The 19511-nt window shown below is 40.6% G+C and overlaps 1 protein-coding gene across 1 annotated transcript; it reads right to left on the bottom strand.

Annotated features, from left to right (window-relative positions):
* Nucleotides 1-7210: 7210 nt before the first annotated feature.
* On the bottom strand, nt 7211-9011 carry LOC139441702 (uncharacterized). The gene is made up of 3 exons (XM_071222502.1): nt 8847-9011; nt 7801-8212; nt 7211-7575 (listed from the first exon to the last, which is right to left on the bottom strand). Exons 1-3 carry the CDS (start codon nt 9009-9011, stop codon nt 7211-7213), a joined length of 942 nt encoding a protein of 313 aa, XP_071078603.1.
* Between the last annotated feature and the right edge of the window lie 10500 nt (nt 9012-19511).

Genomic DNA, 19511 nt, shown 5'->3' with positions numbered 1-19511 from the left:
TTGTTATAAAGATTTATCTCAGCTAAGGTCGTTTCGAAAATCTAGGCCTAGGTGTTCAAATGATAGAGGGTGCCAACTCACCACATCCTCATGACGCCCCAGTTACTGCACAAAGGCAGGTGAGGTGCCAGCAGCTGTCATCAGGAAGCATGCTTTCAATCGTGTTTAGATAGCGGTAGATAAGGAAGCTGCAATTTCGGTTGGCCAATCAGTTTTGCACAGAAGTCCGTGCAGAGACAGCGAACACTCATTACATACCATGCACAATCCTCTCTCCCAAATGATCCAATATCGGGTGGGAACCTGGACACCAAATATGTTGCCAAGCCCATGCTTTCCTCCTGACCGAAAGACCTTTCTGTATATCCGTCTCAAGGTTTGAGAGGTTTAAAACAATTTTGGTACCCCTAATTAAAATCTTGTACAACAGTATAAAATCGTGTGTTGTTGTAAGCAATGAAATATCAGCTTTGTTCTCAAGCCTTTCGGGAGTTAGACAAGGGGAAAGTTTATCCCCATTACTATTTTCATTGTACATAAATGACCTCGAGCAATCTCTAGTGGAACATAACTGTCACGGTGTAAATGTTGATTATAATCTTGATGGTGACGCAAACGTATTATTACAATTTATAACTTTACTGTATGCTGATGATACAGTCTTATTTAGTAGTTGCCCCGCCGATTTACAGAAAAACCCTCGTTTTGAATATACTGCACTAAATGGAAACTAGATGTGAACATTTCAAAAACAAAAATTGTTATATTTGGCAGTGGCCCTGCTATACAAATAAACTCCAGTTCATGTTTTGAGGAAAACACCTCGAGATAGTAGATAGCTATGTTTACCTTGGCATAACATTCCATAGAAATCGAAGGATGATAAGTGCAATCAAATCTATTGCCTCGAATGCCAAGAAAGCTATGTTCTGAGGGCAAGAACTATTAATTTACCTCTCGACTGCCTTATCGGCTTTTGATTCTATGGTATCACCTATCTTGTTATATGGTTTCAGAAATATAGGGATATGGAAATTTACAAATTATTGAGCGTGTTCATTTAACATTTTTAGAATTTGCAACTGGATTAAGAGCATCAACTCCAAACTTTATGGTCTATGGCAAATTAGGCAGGGAACCTCTACGCATAACTATCTCAAAACGTGTTATTAAATTCTGGCATAACATCGCAACACCTATGTGTGATAAGAAACTTTCACAAAAGATTTATCACTTTGTTTAAAGGAATCATGATGTAAGTAATCCCTGGCTAGAATGGATAAAAACTATATTAAATAACTGTGGACTAGCACACATGTTCTGTGACCCTAATACCCGTAATACTACCAAGGCCGCAGTTAACTTTTTTTGACAGGGGGTGGGGGATGGGGGTGCGCAAATATTTGTACAAGTATCACTTGTCCCCAACTTGATTCAAATAAAACTGTTTTCTATAAAAACAAAATCCAGCACCCCCCTGTGAACTGTGCAACTCTCCTTCAGTTGCAGACGAATTTCATTATCTGTTGAGATACCAGGCTCTGTCAAAACATAGATTTGTATACTTACCATGTTTAGTACTCTTTTGTACCACTGCCGGTGGTTTGGAGAGAAATTAACTGTTCACACCTTACAAAAGGGTACAAAATGTGTCTTCAGTAAATTTTCTGAAATGTTTACCGTAGGTTTGCACGGGATATGAATGTTTTGAATTTAGATCCAACTTTAACATCTATTTTATTATTTCTTATTTTGTGCAATTTCGGTTACTGTAAGCAAGAAGTTTCATATGTGTTTTAGCGGTACGTTTTTTAGGTCGCACGACATTCATGTTGGCTATAACTGTTTCAGCATGCGATTTATTCCATTCATACCAGACAGTACATGCTGTATTTTCTAATCGTACAGTATCCTTTACATTATCTATGGAATATAAGATTACAGGCATATGATTAGTCTCAACGCTGTTGACTACTGATATTTTGTTTTTGTAGCAGAAAACAGTTCAACCGATAATGAAATAATCGATCACACAACATCCTTGTTAAGTGATACAAGTAAAAGAACCACCGCTGTCTCCGACAACACTACCATTGAGTATTTACAATCTTAATATATAGGAAATGTTCAAAAGTAAATATCTAAATGTATTAAGCCAACTATCGCTTGAATATTGGCTATTGATAAAAGGCAAGGGTTCATCTGGAAAAAAAATATTTGTACCGCTTCATAATGTACAGAAACAGGAAGATGTCAAATCCTTTTGGATGCTGGGTGCTTTGACATCAACTCAGTCTGAATAACATCGTCTTTGGTCTTCCAAGTTAAACCATCACCATCAACAGTTGGAAGATCGTGCATGGCTTGCACTGCCCCTCACCAAACATAGGGTTGGTAGTTTGCTCGGTGCAAGTGTTGAATAAGGCAGTTTGAGGCCGGTGTAACCTTTGGTTGTTGAGCCGCATCTTACAGTGAGTTGTTTAAATATTACTGAAGGTATCCGGAAGGTTTCTAGAAGGATGCAAATATTCTCCATGTTTTGTTTCTACTAAATAATATGGGCCTGGGTATCAGATAGCTGTTGTAATCATGTGTCATTTTATCCTCTGCAAGCTGAGGTCTCTGTGGAAGTACTTTTGGAGAAGACATTTTCAACGATATATTGTTTTTAGATGTTGACAGCATTTAATAAACAAATATCACTTCTAGTATGATGCTATCCCTAAATTTCACGTTTTTCCTCCAGTTTGTTCTGAGAAAAGGGGGCGGTGGAGTAGCCTAGTGGTTGAAGCATTCACTCGTCAAGCCAAAGACCCGGGATCGAATCCTTACCTGGGTTTGAAGCCCATTGCTGGTCACACACCGCGATGTTGTTGGAATATTGCTAAAAGCAGCGTAAGACCATACACTCTCTGGAAAAAAATTGAAAGAAATAGGCTATGTGCTCACCTTGGGTCCTGATGAGATTATTATAAGATTATTTTAGAACGGTACTTATATCAGTATATCTAGTTTCATTGACGTTCGAAACAGAAAATGATTGCCCCAAATAGGTGTATAAGACTAATGACATACATAGTAAACACCTAAATGAAGAGCATTACATGTTGCGTGTGGCCCCAAAATTCCCCAGACCGATGTGGAACAAGTCTGTTGCTGATGTCTTCGAATGTGAATGTTCTTTGCACCATATTCCAGAGGAAGTATTATTCAGTTACTTTTCATAATAACATCAAATATGACCTTGATCTTTGACATAAATGCAGGTGACAGTTGATGATGTAGGAGTTCCATGTGGGGGTAACCCTGCCTGTGAGGCTTTTTTTATATCTCGTGACCTTGACCTTTGTTCTTTTCATGCCCGAAGAGTTCCCCGGAAGTGCCTAATGTTTGTGTAGTAACCATGAAGCAGTCATTCAGATGTGTACAGTCAGCGTCGGTGTAAACCACCTCGACACAGTCACACTGCTGTGGCATAATTCATTCAGACTTTTTTTTCTTTTTCTTTTTTTAATATTTTTATTTCAATTCAGTGATATATATTTGTAAACATAAGTGTAGCAATTCATAGGATCTTAAAAGAAGATCAAGATGTGGGTAATATACATATATTGGATTGACTAATATATTATAATAAGTTGGCTGATAATTCATTCCATTTTCTGTCAAATCTGTTACTACTTCTATTTTACATTGCAATTTATTTTTTTCTATTTTACATACGTTTTTCACAATTTTATGAAAGCAAAAGTATAATGGAGCTTTCTTAATGCCTGACTGGGGAAGGTATCTTTTTGCAAGTGGAATTATATGGTTGAAAAAAGAGTTCTTTTTTGTTGAAACAAAATAGTTTATCTTGACTTGTAATATAAATATCATATGCAAGTTTCGAGTTTACGTACACTTCAATATCTAACCAAAATTCCTTTACAAAAACACATTCTACATATTCATGGTATACGTTTTTAGATTCAGAGATACAATCAGAGCATATATCATCAGTTAACTTCATTTTCATTAATTCCTTTTTGGTATATAGAGCTCTATTTATGAATCTGTGCTGGAAATCTATTAGTTTAAAATCATCGGTACACATTTTACAGTTAGTAAAAACACGATGATTGTAGCATATTTTTATTCATTAAATGAATCTGGATTAGTAAGCAAGTCATCTGACTTCGTACTTATATTAAAATATGAATTAAGTCTTGAGTTTTTACATCAGTACAAATCTACCAGAACGCAGGATGTACATATGGAGCGAATTCAAAATATCTAAATTTACAGATTTTGTTTCATTTCCATTCCCATAAAGCATTGAATGTAAAAACATTATTCCATAATATGCTTTTATTAAGTTCATTTTCCCATTTATCACACAACAGTGGAAAGTAAGTTGCAGCTAGGAGTTTATCACAAAATATTCTGGAACCCTTTGTTCTTATCAACAAGTCTCCCAAAATGCTATTTATGTATAAATTAGCTTTGATACAAAATCTGTCATTTATTACTCTTCATTATAATGAGTACAGTGTCACGCCGCTTCAGCAATATTCCAGGCAGGGGACACCAGATCTGGGCTTTCCACATTGTACCCGTGTTCAGAATGCAACCCGGGAACACCAACAAAACACTATGTATATTACATAGAAGGGACTGGTCAGGTGTTTGCAGAGGTTTTTGATACACTAAAGTAATGAAAATAATTACCCTCCCTTAATGCATGTCATATTTGGGGGGACCCACCCCAGCCAAAAATGGTCAAAGTGCTAGTCTCACACGTAGTTTGCTACAAGGGAGAATCTAATAAGTACAGTTGAGACATCAGATTGTGTCAAGATAAACTGTTGGATAATTTCAATGGCGGCCTTGGTAGCATCAAGGGATGCAGCTAATCCTAAATTAAAGTTAGATAAGTCACATGATCGCTTCTATTGAGCGCATGATCAAAGCCTGTCCCACCTTTAATGTTTGTTATCTCTCTAAGCTCACAGCAGATCATTAGCAAGATGAACGCAATCTCATCTCGTTGTGGTTTAGGGATTAGCAGGGCAATTAGTGCCGGATGGGTACCAGCACTTGCAATTGTCTGTATAATTATTATTTAACTGAGTAGTGAAGGCTTAGTCAGTTCTGCGTCTACTAATTTGATTTGACTAATTTTTGAATTTAGAATTGGCAGTACACGGTGAGCACCTAGCTGATGACTTTTATTTGTTTCTTAGAGTGAGTATGGTTTTACGCCGCCTTTAGCAATATTCCAACACTATCACGCTAGTTGACCAGCAATGGGCTTTAAACATTGTACCCATGTGGGGAATCAAACCCGGGTCTTTGTCTTGACGAGTGAATGCTTCAACCACTAGGCTACTCCACCGCCCCCTTTTTCTCAGAACAAACTGGAGTAAAAACATGAAATTTAAGGGTAGCATCATACTAGAAGTGATATTTGTTTATTAAATGCTGTCAACATCTTTAAAAAAATATCGCTGAAAAAATGTCTTCTGCAAAAGAACTTCCTCAGAGATCTCAGCTTGCAGAGGCCATTGAGAACTAAAATGACACAGAATATTACAACATATCTGATATGCCCAGGCCGACATTTCTACTAAAAACAAAACATGAAGAAAATTTGCATCCGGATATGTTCCCGAAACCTTCAGAAAATCTTCAATTTTCTTGGTAAGTTTCAAATATTTTTTATGTGTTTCCCACTTCATTGAGCAAGATGCACTCCCCAAATGTTGACAATTTTTGGAAGGTTTCCAGGAGGTATCCGGACTGGTTTGACCTGTGTTCGGCGCTATTCTCGCTGCGCTGCGCAAAGCGACACCTATCGGAGGGTCGAAGAATGAGAAACCGTATATCATTACAAACGATATACAATAAAGAGCTGCTGCCAAAGTGACATGTTTTGTTGTTGATTAATACATACAGGACTTGAAAGGTGAAGCCATCAGTCAACATCATATTATGTACAATAAACAAAAGAGAATTCAGGTAAACGAACTGGCGATAACACACTTATTCAATTAAAGTGTAACATTTAAGATAAATTATCACTAGATATTATGATCAACCAATTTAAATTGTATTTTCTGTTCTGCTCGGCAATTTATTATGTGCAGAAATAAAGATTACCGAGTGTATTTTTTATCGTAACCTAAGCCGGATATGTCAATCAGCTATACGTTTTCTACCAGTCAGTTAAAAAGTACCCAATAATATAACTTCTAAGAATAGTTATATCGTAATTACAACGACAAAAGTTATATATATATATGTATAACATCAGGCTGTTATATTGTTTAGGGAATGTTTCCTTTAATATCCACATAAAGGACAAACATCCCACACATCTGAAGCTGTACAGAAAAATTTGTTCGATGTCACGTGTCTTTGTAACAATGTAATATGTTGAAATATATATAGCGTTTGTTATATCCTGTATTCGTCTATCAGCTGATAAGGTAGGTTTGTTCTGGTGTTGCACACAGTTGTCACGTCACATTGGAATGTGGAATGGCGACCTACAAGGTCGGTGTCCTGGTGTCCTGTCTAGCAAGGAGTGGAATGGCGACCTACAAGGTCGGTGTCCTGTCCAGCAAGGAGTGGAATGGCGACCTACAAGGTCGGCGTCCTGTCTAGCAAGGAGTGGAATGGCGACCTACAAGGTCGGTGTCCTGTCCAGCAAGGAGTGGAATGGCGACCTACAAGGTCGGCGTCCTGTCTAGCAAGGAGTGGAATGGCGACCTACAAGGTCGGTGTCCTGTCCAGCAAGGAGTGGAATGGCGACCTACAAGGTCGATGTCCTGTCTAGCAAGCAGTGGAATGGCGACCTACAAGGTCGATGTCCTGTGTCCTGGTACAAAAGATGGAACACAGACAGGTAAATACTAACAATGACTTTATTTACACCATGACATGTTTGACATATGTTGTCAGTTCTTGTTATAAGAAATATCAAGTGAACTTGACAAATTGAGCGAGTGATTTGTGCAAACCCTTATAACCACTACCCCCACCACCAGGAATTTGATACGGTCAGGCGCATTCAGGTATAGACATTGACCCAGCAATGTGGGACGGAGAGAGTGTTTCATGTTCGGCTGACCGAGTGTGTTCAGGTTTAACGGAGATCTGTGTTCAGATTGAACCGAGAGAGGTGTTCAAAATTGGCATGGTGTTCCGGTTCAGCTCGTAGAGCAGTTCAGCTACAGTGACACAGTGTCTGTGGACACATTCCTTTCGGGCAGAGCAGGGAACACCAGGTGTCCATACCCTCCACGGTTCTCCAGACACCGACAGCTCGACACCCACTCCCAGGTTGTGCCTTGATACCAGATGATGACACCGGAATTGAGGGAACCACCGTTGTTGTTGTTGTTGTTGTTGTTGTTGTTGTTGTTGTTCTTGTAGAGGTACTTGCTCTTGTTGTCGTAGATGTAGATGTTGGGGTGGATGTTGTGGAGGGAGTGTTGGTGGCAGCGATCTGGATGTTGGCGCAGTTGATGAAGTGCTCCTGGGGACCGTGGTTGATTCCCGTGCCACCAGCGTCCGTACCCCAGGCGTTGGCTGACAACAACACAAAAAACATTATTGCAAGTATCATGACAATCATACAGTTGACCCTGACTCGATAAATGTTTATTCTCAATTGTTTAAGTTTATAACTCAACTGGGTGCTAGCCGACATTAAATATTGCACAAGTAAACTTATATTTCTGAAGCACTTCAATGACCCTCACAATGAACATTGGGTATGGAATACCGCCAGGGACGTATTATTAATTCACATACCTGTGACGTATGTCCACTGTAATACACAAAAGTCACATGTCATATCCAACGGTAGTCTGGCTTTCACGTAAAACATCCTTGTTTGGCTTCCAATATAGTACCTCACCAGCGGGCCACCAGGGGTCGCTGGTTGTACCTTGTGGTCAGTCGGGTCGAGGGTCAACAATGTTTTGTTGAGACACTCCAGAAGAGCATCCCCGGCCAACAGGCCATTGTCACATAATCTGAATTCGAAGTAGCCTCTGTGATTGGCTAATATGAGCACGTTCATGGTGATGTTGTCCCCCGAGTGGTAGATGCGGCCGATGGTGTCGGTGTAGTACAGGCCGCCAGGTTCGTTGTTGCGTTGATGTGCGTCGTAAGGGTCCCCACAGGCGCCGCACTTGCCACCAATTGTGTTTGACCACTGGTGCTGAAACAACGAAGTCGATCACAGGTTTCTGGCGTGTCCAACTGAAGGTGTTGCTATGGGGGTTGACAGGGAGTGGTTCTAAAGTGTTGTTTATAGTTTAACGCCGCAAATAATAATAATCCTGCTTTATGAAGGTGTTTGTAAATAACTGGGTCTCAACCAAACAAGCCAGTTATTAATATCATGAGCATCGATTCACGCAATTGGGACATGCATCAATCAAATCAGCGGGCCTTCACCCGATCCCGTTAGTCGCCTCTTACGACAAGCAAAGTCGCCTATTACGACAAGCATGGGTTGCTGGAGATCAATTCTGGCCCGGATCTGGAGCGATTGTTGAAACATGCTCCATGAAAGGAGCGTTGAGTGCAGCGTAAACAAAACAAACAAACAAACATACTTTTAACAATCGACGGTTTAATGCTTGAACATAGTTAATTGAAGAAATTATTCATATTGTATCACGTAAAATATATCTCATACTACACGCATGTGCTCCGGACGGAATGGTATGTGTGAGAGTGGACGACCCCTAATGACCAAACTTGAACTGAGATCTACGACGTGACGAGCGATCACCGGAGTTGTTGGGCTACCGTAGGTCGGACACTCAAGAAGGAATAACGGTACTTACAATCAACCCGCCACAATTAAGTTCGGCGTCGTTGTAGTTGGCGGAAGTGTTGAAGCCAAGCCTCCACATACTGGAACGCTGCGGGGGGTCCATCAACCTTCCGTGACCTGTGACCCCAGGGACGGAAAGTGCGAACACAGCAATCGTGGACAGCAGGTACGTCATCACTGGACAAATATAAACACGACCTATAGAACTGATCCCCATCAATATGTGCTAGCTGCAAGACGAAACTTAAGAACGGGCTCGGTGACGACATAGGTCGTTGCTCATAATATTGATCACTCGATTACTTACCGGCCACGGCCATATAGCTGGAATACAGCTGAGTGCGGCGTTAAACACGAAGTAACGAAACAGTCATTGTGGTAATTGGGAGAATAACGCGACATGGATATTATAATTATATCACGGCGTAGTACAAGTAGCCGTTTATCATTATTGGTAAAAACACGTGCACGGGTACCAACAGACCAGAGATTATTAATAACCCACCTTTTTTGGCAAACCAAGACCTCTTTGACTATTTATAAGTCTAACCTTGTGTTCCGGAGTCCGCAGTGTTCTGGTGTCTGACACCCGGTCGCCTGCACGGGTATTTCTAGAGAGTTGCGCCGCCAAGGGCGACCTCCACGCTGGACAGTGATAACACCCTGGCTGCCCGTGGTGTGACGTCACTATCTGGCCGCTGAGGGCGGCGTGGCTCCGGGCGTCGTGTTGTCGCGTGATAACATTTTATTCCCACACCGTCACGGGGATTAAGGCACCCGGAGTGTGTCTCGGGTGATAACTACAGCCTCGCAGCGACGATCTACCTGTGCCTGCAGAAGCATGTAACTAGATCTCATTACGTGTCGTTAATGAAGATTACACAATGGTTGCATTCACAGCAGGTAAACCAGATATAGCTGCCAGGTAAAAACTAAATGCATATGTCTGGATGACTGTTTAACGCCACAAGTAACGATATACATATAGAGTCATGGGCGTGTAAAGCTACCTGTAACTATATACATATACTGTTTGACTGAATATACCTGTTACTATATACATATACTGTTTGACTGAATATACCTGTAACTATATACATATACTGTTTGACTGAATATACCTGTAACTATATACATATACTGTTTGACTGAATAAAGCTACCTGTTACTATATACATATACTGTTTGACTCAATATACCTGTTACTATATACATATAATGTTTGACTGAATATAGCTACCTGTAACTATATACATATACTGTTTGACTGAATATACCTGTAACTATATACATATAATGTTTGACTGAATATACCTGTTACTATATACATATACTGTTTGACTCAATATACCTGTTACTATATACATATAATGTTTGACTGAATATAGCTACCTGTAACTATATACATATACTGTTTGACTGAATATACCTGTAACTATATACATATAATGTTTGACTGAATATAGCTACCTGTAACTATATACATATACTGTTTGACTCAATATACCTGTTACTATATACATATACTGTTTGACTCAATATACCTGTTACTATATACATATAATGTTTTACTGAATATAGCAGCCTGTTACTATATACATATACTGTTTGACTGAATATACCTGTTACTATATACATATAATGTTTGACTGAATATACCTGTAACTATATACATATAATGTTTGACTGAATATAGCTACCTGTAACTATATACATATACTGTTTGACTGAATATACCTGTAACTATATACATATAATGTTTGACTGAATATAGCTACCTGTAACTATATACATATACTGTTTGGCTGAATATAGCTACTTGTAACTATACAAATACTGTTTGACTGAATATAGCTACCTGAAACTATATACATATACTGTTTGACTGAATATACCTGTTACTATATACATATACTGTTTGACTAAATATAGCTACCTGAAACTATATACATATACTGTTTGACTGAATATACCTGTTACTATATACAAATACTGTTTGACTAAATATAGCTACCTGAAACTATCTACATATACTGTTTGACTGTCTACATGCTACATGTGACATGCTACACCTTTTACACGTGCAAAACATATATTATTGGGCAACATTAGTCAAACAGTAATTATTTATACTTAAATTGATATAAATAATAATGAAATGTGTAATAATTTTTCCAATCAATATAATTGATGCGATACCAAAGCCAAATTAATAGGATTTAAATACGGGACTAGGCAAACAGGCACTGAATGATTCATGGTTCAACGTACATGCACTGGGTATATAATTTAGCTTGTTCGCTCTTGTTAAGAGACAAATTTCTTCTTAAGTAATATAATTATTAAAAAGGTAGTTTCCAGTATTACCAGGGCTCCTGATTATTTCTGTAACCGAATACATTATTTGTTTCTCAGTTAATTCTCGATGGGATTTGTCTGGAAATCAGGTATGTTTCAGCTACAGGTGCGAATAGTGTTTATATTACAACTGTGAGTCCTGTGAATATCCTTTGAGAAAAACACCTTGCAACAATGTAATTTCTGTAGCAGACAAATACTGTATTTTCCCACACTCTGAATAAGAATGTCTTTTTCCAGAATTGTCTGGGTTAGTTAATGCTTTTCGGTAAAACCCAAGCGCACACAGCTTTGCTACAGGCAGGTTAGGCGTACAGTGTACAGGCTTTATGAATAAAATTCGGAAGGAAATTAAAGACAAACTTAATGTTTCCCGGACAGCATTAATTATTGCTCTCGGCGAGAAAGGATTTCGATACACTTCACGTGGCGATGACCGAGCACTCTTCAGTGGGAAAGGTGGCAGTGGTGGCCCAATCGTCTATGGCGCCGCGATTCGCTGTCCAGAGTTGCGTCCCTTGGGCACGCCAGAAACCTATGATTGTGGGTTCGAATCCCGGTTGTCAGCACCATACCCTTGCTTGTGGTAAACGTCTGAGACCTGCATCACTTCGGGCTTTCCTCCCACATTAAGCTGACATGCCGTGATATAACTGGAATAGAGTTAAAAGCGGCGTTAAACCCAACTCATTCACTCACTCATCTTTAGTGGAAAACACTCCACCCTGTCTATGATGTTATATATCTCCTTCCACTGACTACATGTGGCTTCAGTCAGAGGGACGAAAAGCACCCTTGGCACTGTCAGATAAAGGTAATCGGGTCTTTGTTTTGCACGCCGGAACCTGTGATCTGGAGCTTGTTGATGGTTTTGAACTAGCTTTCGAGGCGAAAAAGAAAACTGGTGATTATCATAAGGAAATGAATAGTGACGTGTTCATAGACTGGTTTGGAACTTCAGCTACAGCCCAGTCTAAACATCCCCAGCGTCATTGCCATGCATAACGCCAGTCATCATAACATCCGGGAACCAGATACTGTCGCGCCAACCAGGAGTAGTCTGAAGGCGATCATGCCGAGATATCTGACATCTTGCAATGTCGACTTCAGACCATCTGAAACGAAAGTTTAACTCAAGGAATATATTTTCGCCTCAATGAGAAACCAGTAAAGTACAAGACAGATGCCCTGCCGGCACACCATGGTCACGTTGTCTTACGAACGTCAGTCAGATATTGTGAGCCCAACTCTATTGAGCCTGACTGGACTAACTGTAAAGGGTTATTGATAAGACACAGCACAGCATTCAAACTCACTCATATCAAGTCTAGAATCACACAGAGGTGTGGCAAAAGGTTGAAGATATAGAACGTCAGTACCGCCAACATGACTGCGTGGCCAACGTGAAATCTACAGCCTTATTGCCCCCATTATCATACCTTTGGGCGATAGTACCTCATCGGTCGAGTCAGAAGCTGGCTAAAGAAATAAACTGTAGAACAGGAATTACTCCTTGATTAAAAGTAACAACCTTCTTAATGGCATTGTGTATTCATAACCGTCCAACACTCATCCCGTTTCATAGCTGTTTACTAATCTATAATTTCTCCAAGCAAATATAATGCAGTACATCTCTCATTTGCTACCATCGTCATCGCATATCTGGAAGTACGGTAACGGCAGTAATTTGAGACCGCTCCCAACTCAGGAGACATGGGCACCTGGGAGACTGCACGGCCGGTGTGAGGTCATCATTGACAGGTCTTAGGTAATTACCTCAGACGAAGGCCGTTTCATCCACGCATGGCAAGACATGAATATTTTCTGGGTTTATCATCATTTTACTGTAAAAGTACCTTTTTAGGCCTATCAAAGTAACAGTTGGGATATGCTTCATTGTGTTAATTTGCGTTATTTGGATATATGCTAATTTCTGAGTCTTATGATGCATTTTTCTCGCATTTCCGACAGTACTTTTTGGCATGTACTCTCTTGTGAAATGAAACAACGACTGTTGTTGATTAAGAAGCAATAAGTATGTTAACATGAAATTTTAGTGATAAAAGCTTTGAACTTAGGAGAATTTCTTTGTACCTAATTTGCATGGATCCTCTCAATGGTAACAAACGATGTGACATAGATACACTTAAATACTGGCAGTGTGACCACAGATTTGTATCTATATTTAGGAATCTAAATTAATTGGAAAAGAATTATTTGTTCATAATTCGGAATTTTGTAACTTATCATTTCCTATTAATTCTGGACCGCCTCCGTCGTCTAGTAGTAGAGCGTCTGCCGTGAGAGCGTGTAGGTCCGGGGTTCGATCCCTGGCCGCGTAATTCCAAAAGACGTTATAAGATGGTACATGTTTTTACCCTGCCTGGGGCTCAGCATAAGGGACAAAAACAAGGACTGGTTGGCTGGAGTAGTAATGTTAAACTGCGACATGGTATCTCAATGAGCTAGTACAAGCAGCCACACACACACGCACACACGTGCATGCACGTCGCTATATATATATAAGTGCAATAATCATGAACGCGACGTTAAACCCAATGTCACCTCAACTAAAAATTATTAAAGTTATTCTAGGATGGCATACAATAGTATGTTAAAACTTTTGAAGAGGGAACTTATTTCTGATAATAAGTGTAGATGTGGGGCTGAGCTTGTCATCAGGTCGACATTTATCCCGCGTCACATGCCCAGTCCCATGTTCCAGATGCCAAAATAAAATATAATAACATATGTTATGCTTCTTTAATTATTCAAAAAACGACCAAAGTAACAACGAGAGGAACTTGATTCACTTCTTTCGTCTTACTAACTATTAAACTATTCAACGCTAACTCTATGCCCTTCAGGTTATTGGTTTAACCTTCGAGCACTAGATATAGAACAGCAATGCTGTCACTGTGGACAATGGATTGATAGATATCCTCATGATTCTCAACTTGCGTTTACGGTTTCCACAAAATTACGATAGGACGTATAAAACAGAAGTTCGAAGTTCTCCGCTTCTCACTCTCAGCCATGCTGACTTCTTCATTGGCAGATACTCCATTACATCGGGCAGTTGCCTCATTTCCCCTCACCTTATACAATTATGTCAGACACTGTGTCATTTTCAAATAACTTACTTCTGTTAAAAACTGGACAGGCTATTACAATGTAGTTTCCAAGTCTTTCTACCTCATGTGATCTCATCAAGTTAACATCAATACGCTTCCTTAGATTCTCCATAGTTTTTCCAAACACTGAGTTATTTATGAGCTCTTACAGGTTCTTTTCGAAATCACTAATAGCTTATCTTTACTAAATCTGAGTTCAGCTTTATTTAGGGTTCCACCCAAGGGCTTTGATCAATCTTTAGAACTCTATGTATTTCCATTAGTTTCATACTTATAGATAGATATAACAGGTTTCTACAGTGGACTATATTTTTGTCTTATCCATTAAAAGTTTTTCTTCATTAGGTAACTTTGTCTTTCCCATCAAGTTATGTTGATATTCAGACATCCAATCTCGATTAACCATAATTTTTTCAGGAGCTAATCGACTTGACCATTTTTTAAACTCATACCTGCATTTCCCGTTCACTTTGCATCAGCCTACAGGAGACTTGTTACCTTACAGGCGGGCACGCCAGAAAGCTATGATTCTTGGTTCGAATCCCGGGTTGCTCCGATTATGTTTTTAGGTTTGTCAGCACCATACCCGTGCTCGAGGGTTTCACCGAAGTGGTAAACGTCTGAGACCTGCATCACTTCGGGCTTTCCTCCCACATTAAGCTGACACGCCGTGATATAACTGGAATACATGTACTGTCAAAAGCGGCGTTAAACCCAACTCACTCACTTTACAGGCTAGATTATCTGTTATAGTGGTTCTAAAGTTTGTATATATGTACATGCTTTATGTTTTAATGAATGTCTGTGAATTGTTTGAATGTTTATTGAATGATCCAATGTGTGTGAGAAAGAATCCCGACATGTGTGTGGTGAATAAAGATACTTGTATAATGATTGGGAGATACACTTCATATGTACCGTTCTATTTGGTTTGTGTGGTTTGTGAGTCAATCAAGGACTTTTCGCACCTTGTAGTTAACTTATAAGATCATAATACAATATACACTGTGCTGAAAATAATGTCATAACGTCAGTTGGGTGTTATATACATAGAATTTCAGTCTTTGGAAAAATGTTCTAATATTCTTATTTTAAGAAACATGCCTACTCCCAGTGGTATAAACTGTCATCACCACGGCTAATGTAGACCTACCCACTGTAGTATCAACTGTCATCACCACGGCTAATGTAGACCTACCCACTGTAGTATCAAGTGTCATCACTACGGCTAATGTAGACCTACCCACTGTAGTATCAACTGTCATCACCACGGCTAATGTAGACCTACCCACTGTAGTATCAACTGTCATCACCACGGCTAATGTAGACCTACCCACTGTAGTATCAACTGTCATCACTACGGCTAATGTAGACCTACCCACTGTAGTATCAAGTGTCATCACTACGGCTAATGTAGACCTACCCACTGTAGTATGAACTGTCATCACTACGGCTAATGTAGACCTACCCACTGTAGTATCAACTGTCATCACCACGGCTAATGTAGACCTACCCACTGTAGTATAAACTGTCATCACCACGGCTAATGTAGACCTACCCACTGTAGTATCAACTGTCATCACTACGGCTAATGTAGACCTACCCACTGTAGTATCAAGTGTCATCACCACGGCTAATGTAGACCTACCCACTGTAGTATCAACTGTCATCACCACGGCTAATGTAGACCTACCCACTGTAGTTTCAACTGTCATCACCATGGCTAATGTAGACCTACCCACTGTAGTTTCAACTGTCATCACCACGGTTAATGTAGACCTACCCACTGTAGTTTCAACTGTCATCACCACGGCTAATGTAGACCTACCCACTGTAGTATCAACTGTCATCACCACGGCTAATGCAGACCTACCCACTGTAGTATCAACTGTCATCACCACGGCTAATGTAGACCTACCCACTGTAGTATCAACTGTCATCACCATGGCTAATGTAGACCTACCCACTGTAGTATAAACTGTCATCACCACGGCTAATGTAGACCTACCCACTGTAGTATAAACTGTCATCACCATGGCTAATGTAGACCTACCCACTGTAGTATCAACTGTCATCACCACGGCTAATGTAGACCTACTCACTGTAGTATCAACTGTCATCACCACGGCTAATGCAGACCTACCCACTGTAGTATAAACTGTCATCACCATGGCTAATGTAGACCTACTCACTGTAGTATCAACTGTCATCACCACGGCTAATGTAGACCTACCCACTGTAGTGTCAACTGTCATCACCACGGCTAATGTAGACCTACCCACTGTAGTATCAACTGTCATCACCCCTGCTAATGTAGACCTACCCACTGTAGTATCAACTGTCATCACTACGGCTTATGTAGACCTACCCAATGTATTATAAACTGTCATCACCATGGCTAATGCAGACCTACTCCCAGTAGTATAAACTGTCATCACCCCTGCTAATGTAGACCTACCCACTTTAGTATCAACTGTCATCACTACGGCTTATGTAGACCTACCCAATGTATTATCAACTGTCATCACCATGGCTAATGCAGACCTACTCCCAGTAGTATAAACTGTCATCACCACGGCTAATGCAGACCTACTCCCAGTAGTATAAACTGTCATCACCACGGCTAATGTAGACCTACTCCCAGTAGTATAAACTGTCATCACCACGGCTAATGTAGACCTACTCCCAGTAGTATAAACTGTCATCACCACGGCTAATGTAGACCTACCCACTGTAGTATAAACTGTCATCACCATGGCTAATGTAGACCTACCCACTGTAGTGTCAACTGTCATCACCACGGCTAATGTAGACCTACCCACTGTAGTATCAACTGTCATCACCCCTGCTAATGTAGACCTACCCACTGTAGTATCAACTGTCATCACTACGGCTTATGTAGACCTACCCAATGTATTATAAACTGTCATCACCATGGCTAATGCAGACCTACTCCCAGTAGTATAAACTGTCATCACCCCTGCTAATGTAGACCTACCCACTTTAGTATCAACTGTCATCACTACGGCTTATGTAGACCTACCCAATGTATTATCAACTGTCATCACCATGGCTAATGCAGACCTACTCCCAGTAGTATAAACTGTCATCACCACGGCTAATGCAGACCTACTCCCAGTAGTATAAACTGTCATCACCACGGCTAATGTAGACCTACTCCCAGTAGTATAAACTGTCATCACCACGGCTAATGTAGACCTACTCCCAGTAGTATAAACTGTCATCACCACGGCTAATGTAGACCTACTCCCAGTAGTATAAACTGTCATCACCACGGCTAATGTAGACCTACTCCCAGTAGTATAAACTGTCATCACCACGGCTAATGCAGACCTACCCACTGTAGTATCAACTGTCATCACCACGGCTTATGTAGACCTACCCAATGTATTATCAACTGTCATCACCCCTGCTATTGTAGACCTACTCACTGTAGTATCAACTGTAATCACTACGGCCTATGTAGACCTATCCAATGTATTATCAACTGTCATCACCATGGCTAATGTAGACCTACTCACTGTAGTATCAACTGTCGTCACTACGGCCTATGTAGACCTATCCAATGTATTATCAACTGTCATCACCATGGCTAATGTAGACCTACTCACTGTAGTATCAACTGTCGTCACTACAGCCTATGTAGACCTACCCAATGTATTATCAACTGTCATCACCATGGCTAATGTCGGCCACCTCACTGCAGTGTCAACCGTCATCACCACGTCTAATGTAGACCTACCCACTGTAGTATCAACTGTCATCACCACGTCTAATGTAGACCTACTCACTATAGTATCAACTGTCATCACCACGTCTAATGTAACCCTACTCACTGTAGTATCAACTGTCATCACCACGTCTAATGTAGCCCCACTCACTGTAGAATCAACTGTCATCACCACGTCTAATGTAGCCCTGCTCACTGTAGTGTCAACTGTCATCACCATGGCTTATGTAACCCTACTCACTGTAGTGTCAGCTGTCATCACTACGTCTAATGTAGCCCCACTTACTGTAGAATCAACTGTCATCACTACGTCTAATGTAGCCCCACTTACTGTAGAATCAACTGTCATCACTGCGGCTAATGTAGCCCTGCTCACTGTAGTGTCAACTGTCATCACCATGGCTTATGTAACCCTACTCACTGTAGTGTCAGCTGTCATCACAATGGCTAATGTAGGCCTATTCACTGTAATATCAACTATCATCACGATGGCTAATGTAGGCCTATTCACTGTAATATCAACTGTCATCACCATGGCTAATGTAGACCTACTCACTGCAGTGTCAGCTGTCATCACCCTGGCTAATGTAGATCTACTGACTGTTGTATCAACTGTCATCACGACGACTTATGTAGGCCTTCTCACTGTAGTGTCAGCTGTCATCACCATGGCCAATGTAGACCTACTCACTGTAGTATCAACTGTCATCACCATGGCCAATGTAGGCCTTCTCACTGTAGTGTCAGCGGTCATCACCATGGCTAATGAAGACCTACTCACTGTAGGGTCAGCTGTCATCACCATGGCTGATGTAGACCTACTCACTGTAGTATCAACTGTCATCACCATGGCCAATGTAGGCCTTCTCACTGTAGTGTCAGCGGTCATCACCATGGCTAATGAAGACCTACTCACTGTAGGGTCAGCTGTCATCACCATGGCTAATGTAGACCTACACACTGTAGGGTCAGCTGTCATCACCATGGCTGATGTAGGCCTACTGACAGAGCAGTGGGTGTAGTGTGTGTGTATGTGACAGAAGAATGTTTGTAGTGTGTGAAAGAACAGCGTGTGTAGTGTGTTTGACAGAAGACTGGGTGTAGTGTGCATGAGTGAGTGAGGATGGTTTTACGCCGCTTTTAGCAATATACCAGCAATATCACGGCGGGGGACACCAGAAATGGGCTTCACACATTGTACCCATGTCGGGAATCGAACCCGGGTCTTCGACGTGACGAGCTAACGCTTTAACCACTAGGCTACCCGACCGCCCGTAGTGTGCATGAGAGGAGAGTTGGTGCAGTGTGTGTGACAGTGTGTGTGACAGAACAGTGGATAATGTGCTTGTGATACAAGTGCTCTTCACAAAGTACGTGAATTAAAAAGCTCATGCAAAGAGAACAGATATTTATTCGCGGTTGCTTTACGTTT

The sequence above is a fragment of the Haliotis cracherodii genome, unplaced genomic scaffold (genome assembly GCF_022045235.1).
Source record: "Haliotis cracherodii isolate W230 unplaced genomic scaffold, xgHalCrac1.p SCAF_42, whole genome shotgun sequence".
NCBI lineage: Eukaryota > Metazoa > Mollusca > Gastropoda > Lepetellida > Haliotidae > Haliotis > Haliotis cracherodii.
The sequence above is the reverse complement of the archived record's forward strand: the minus strand, read 5'-3'. Positions and strand labels throughout refer to the sequence as shown.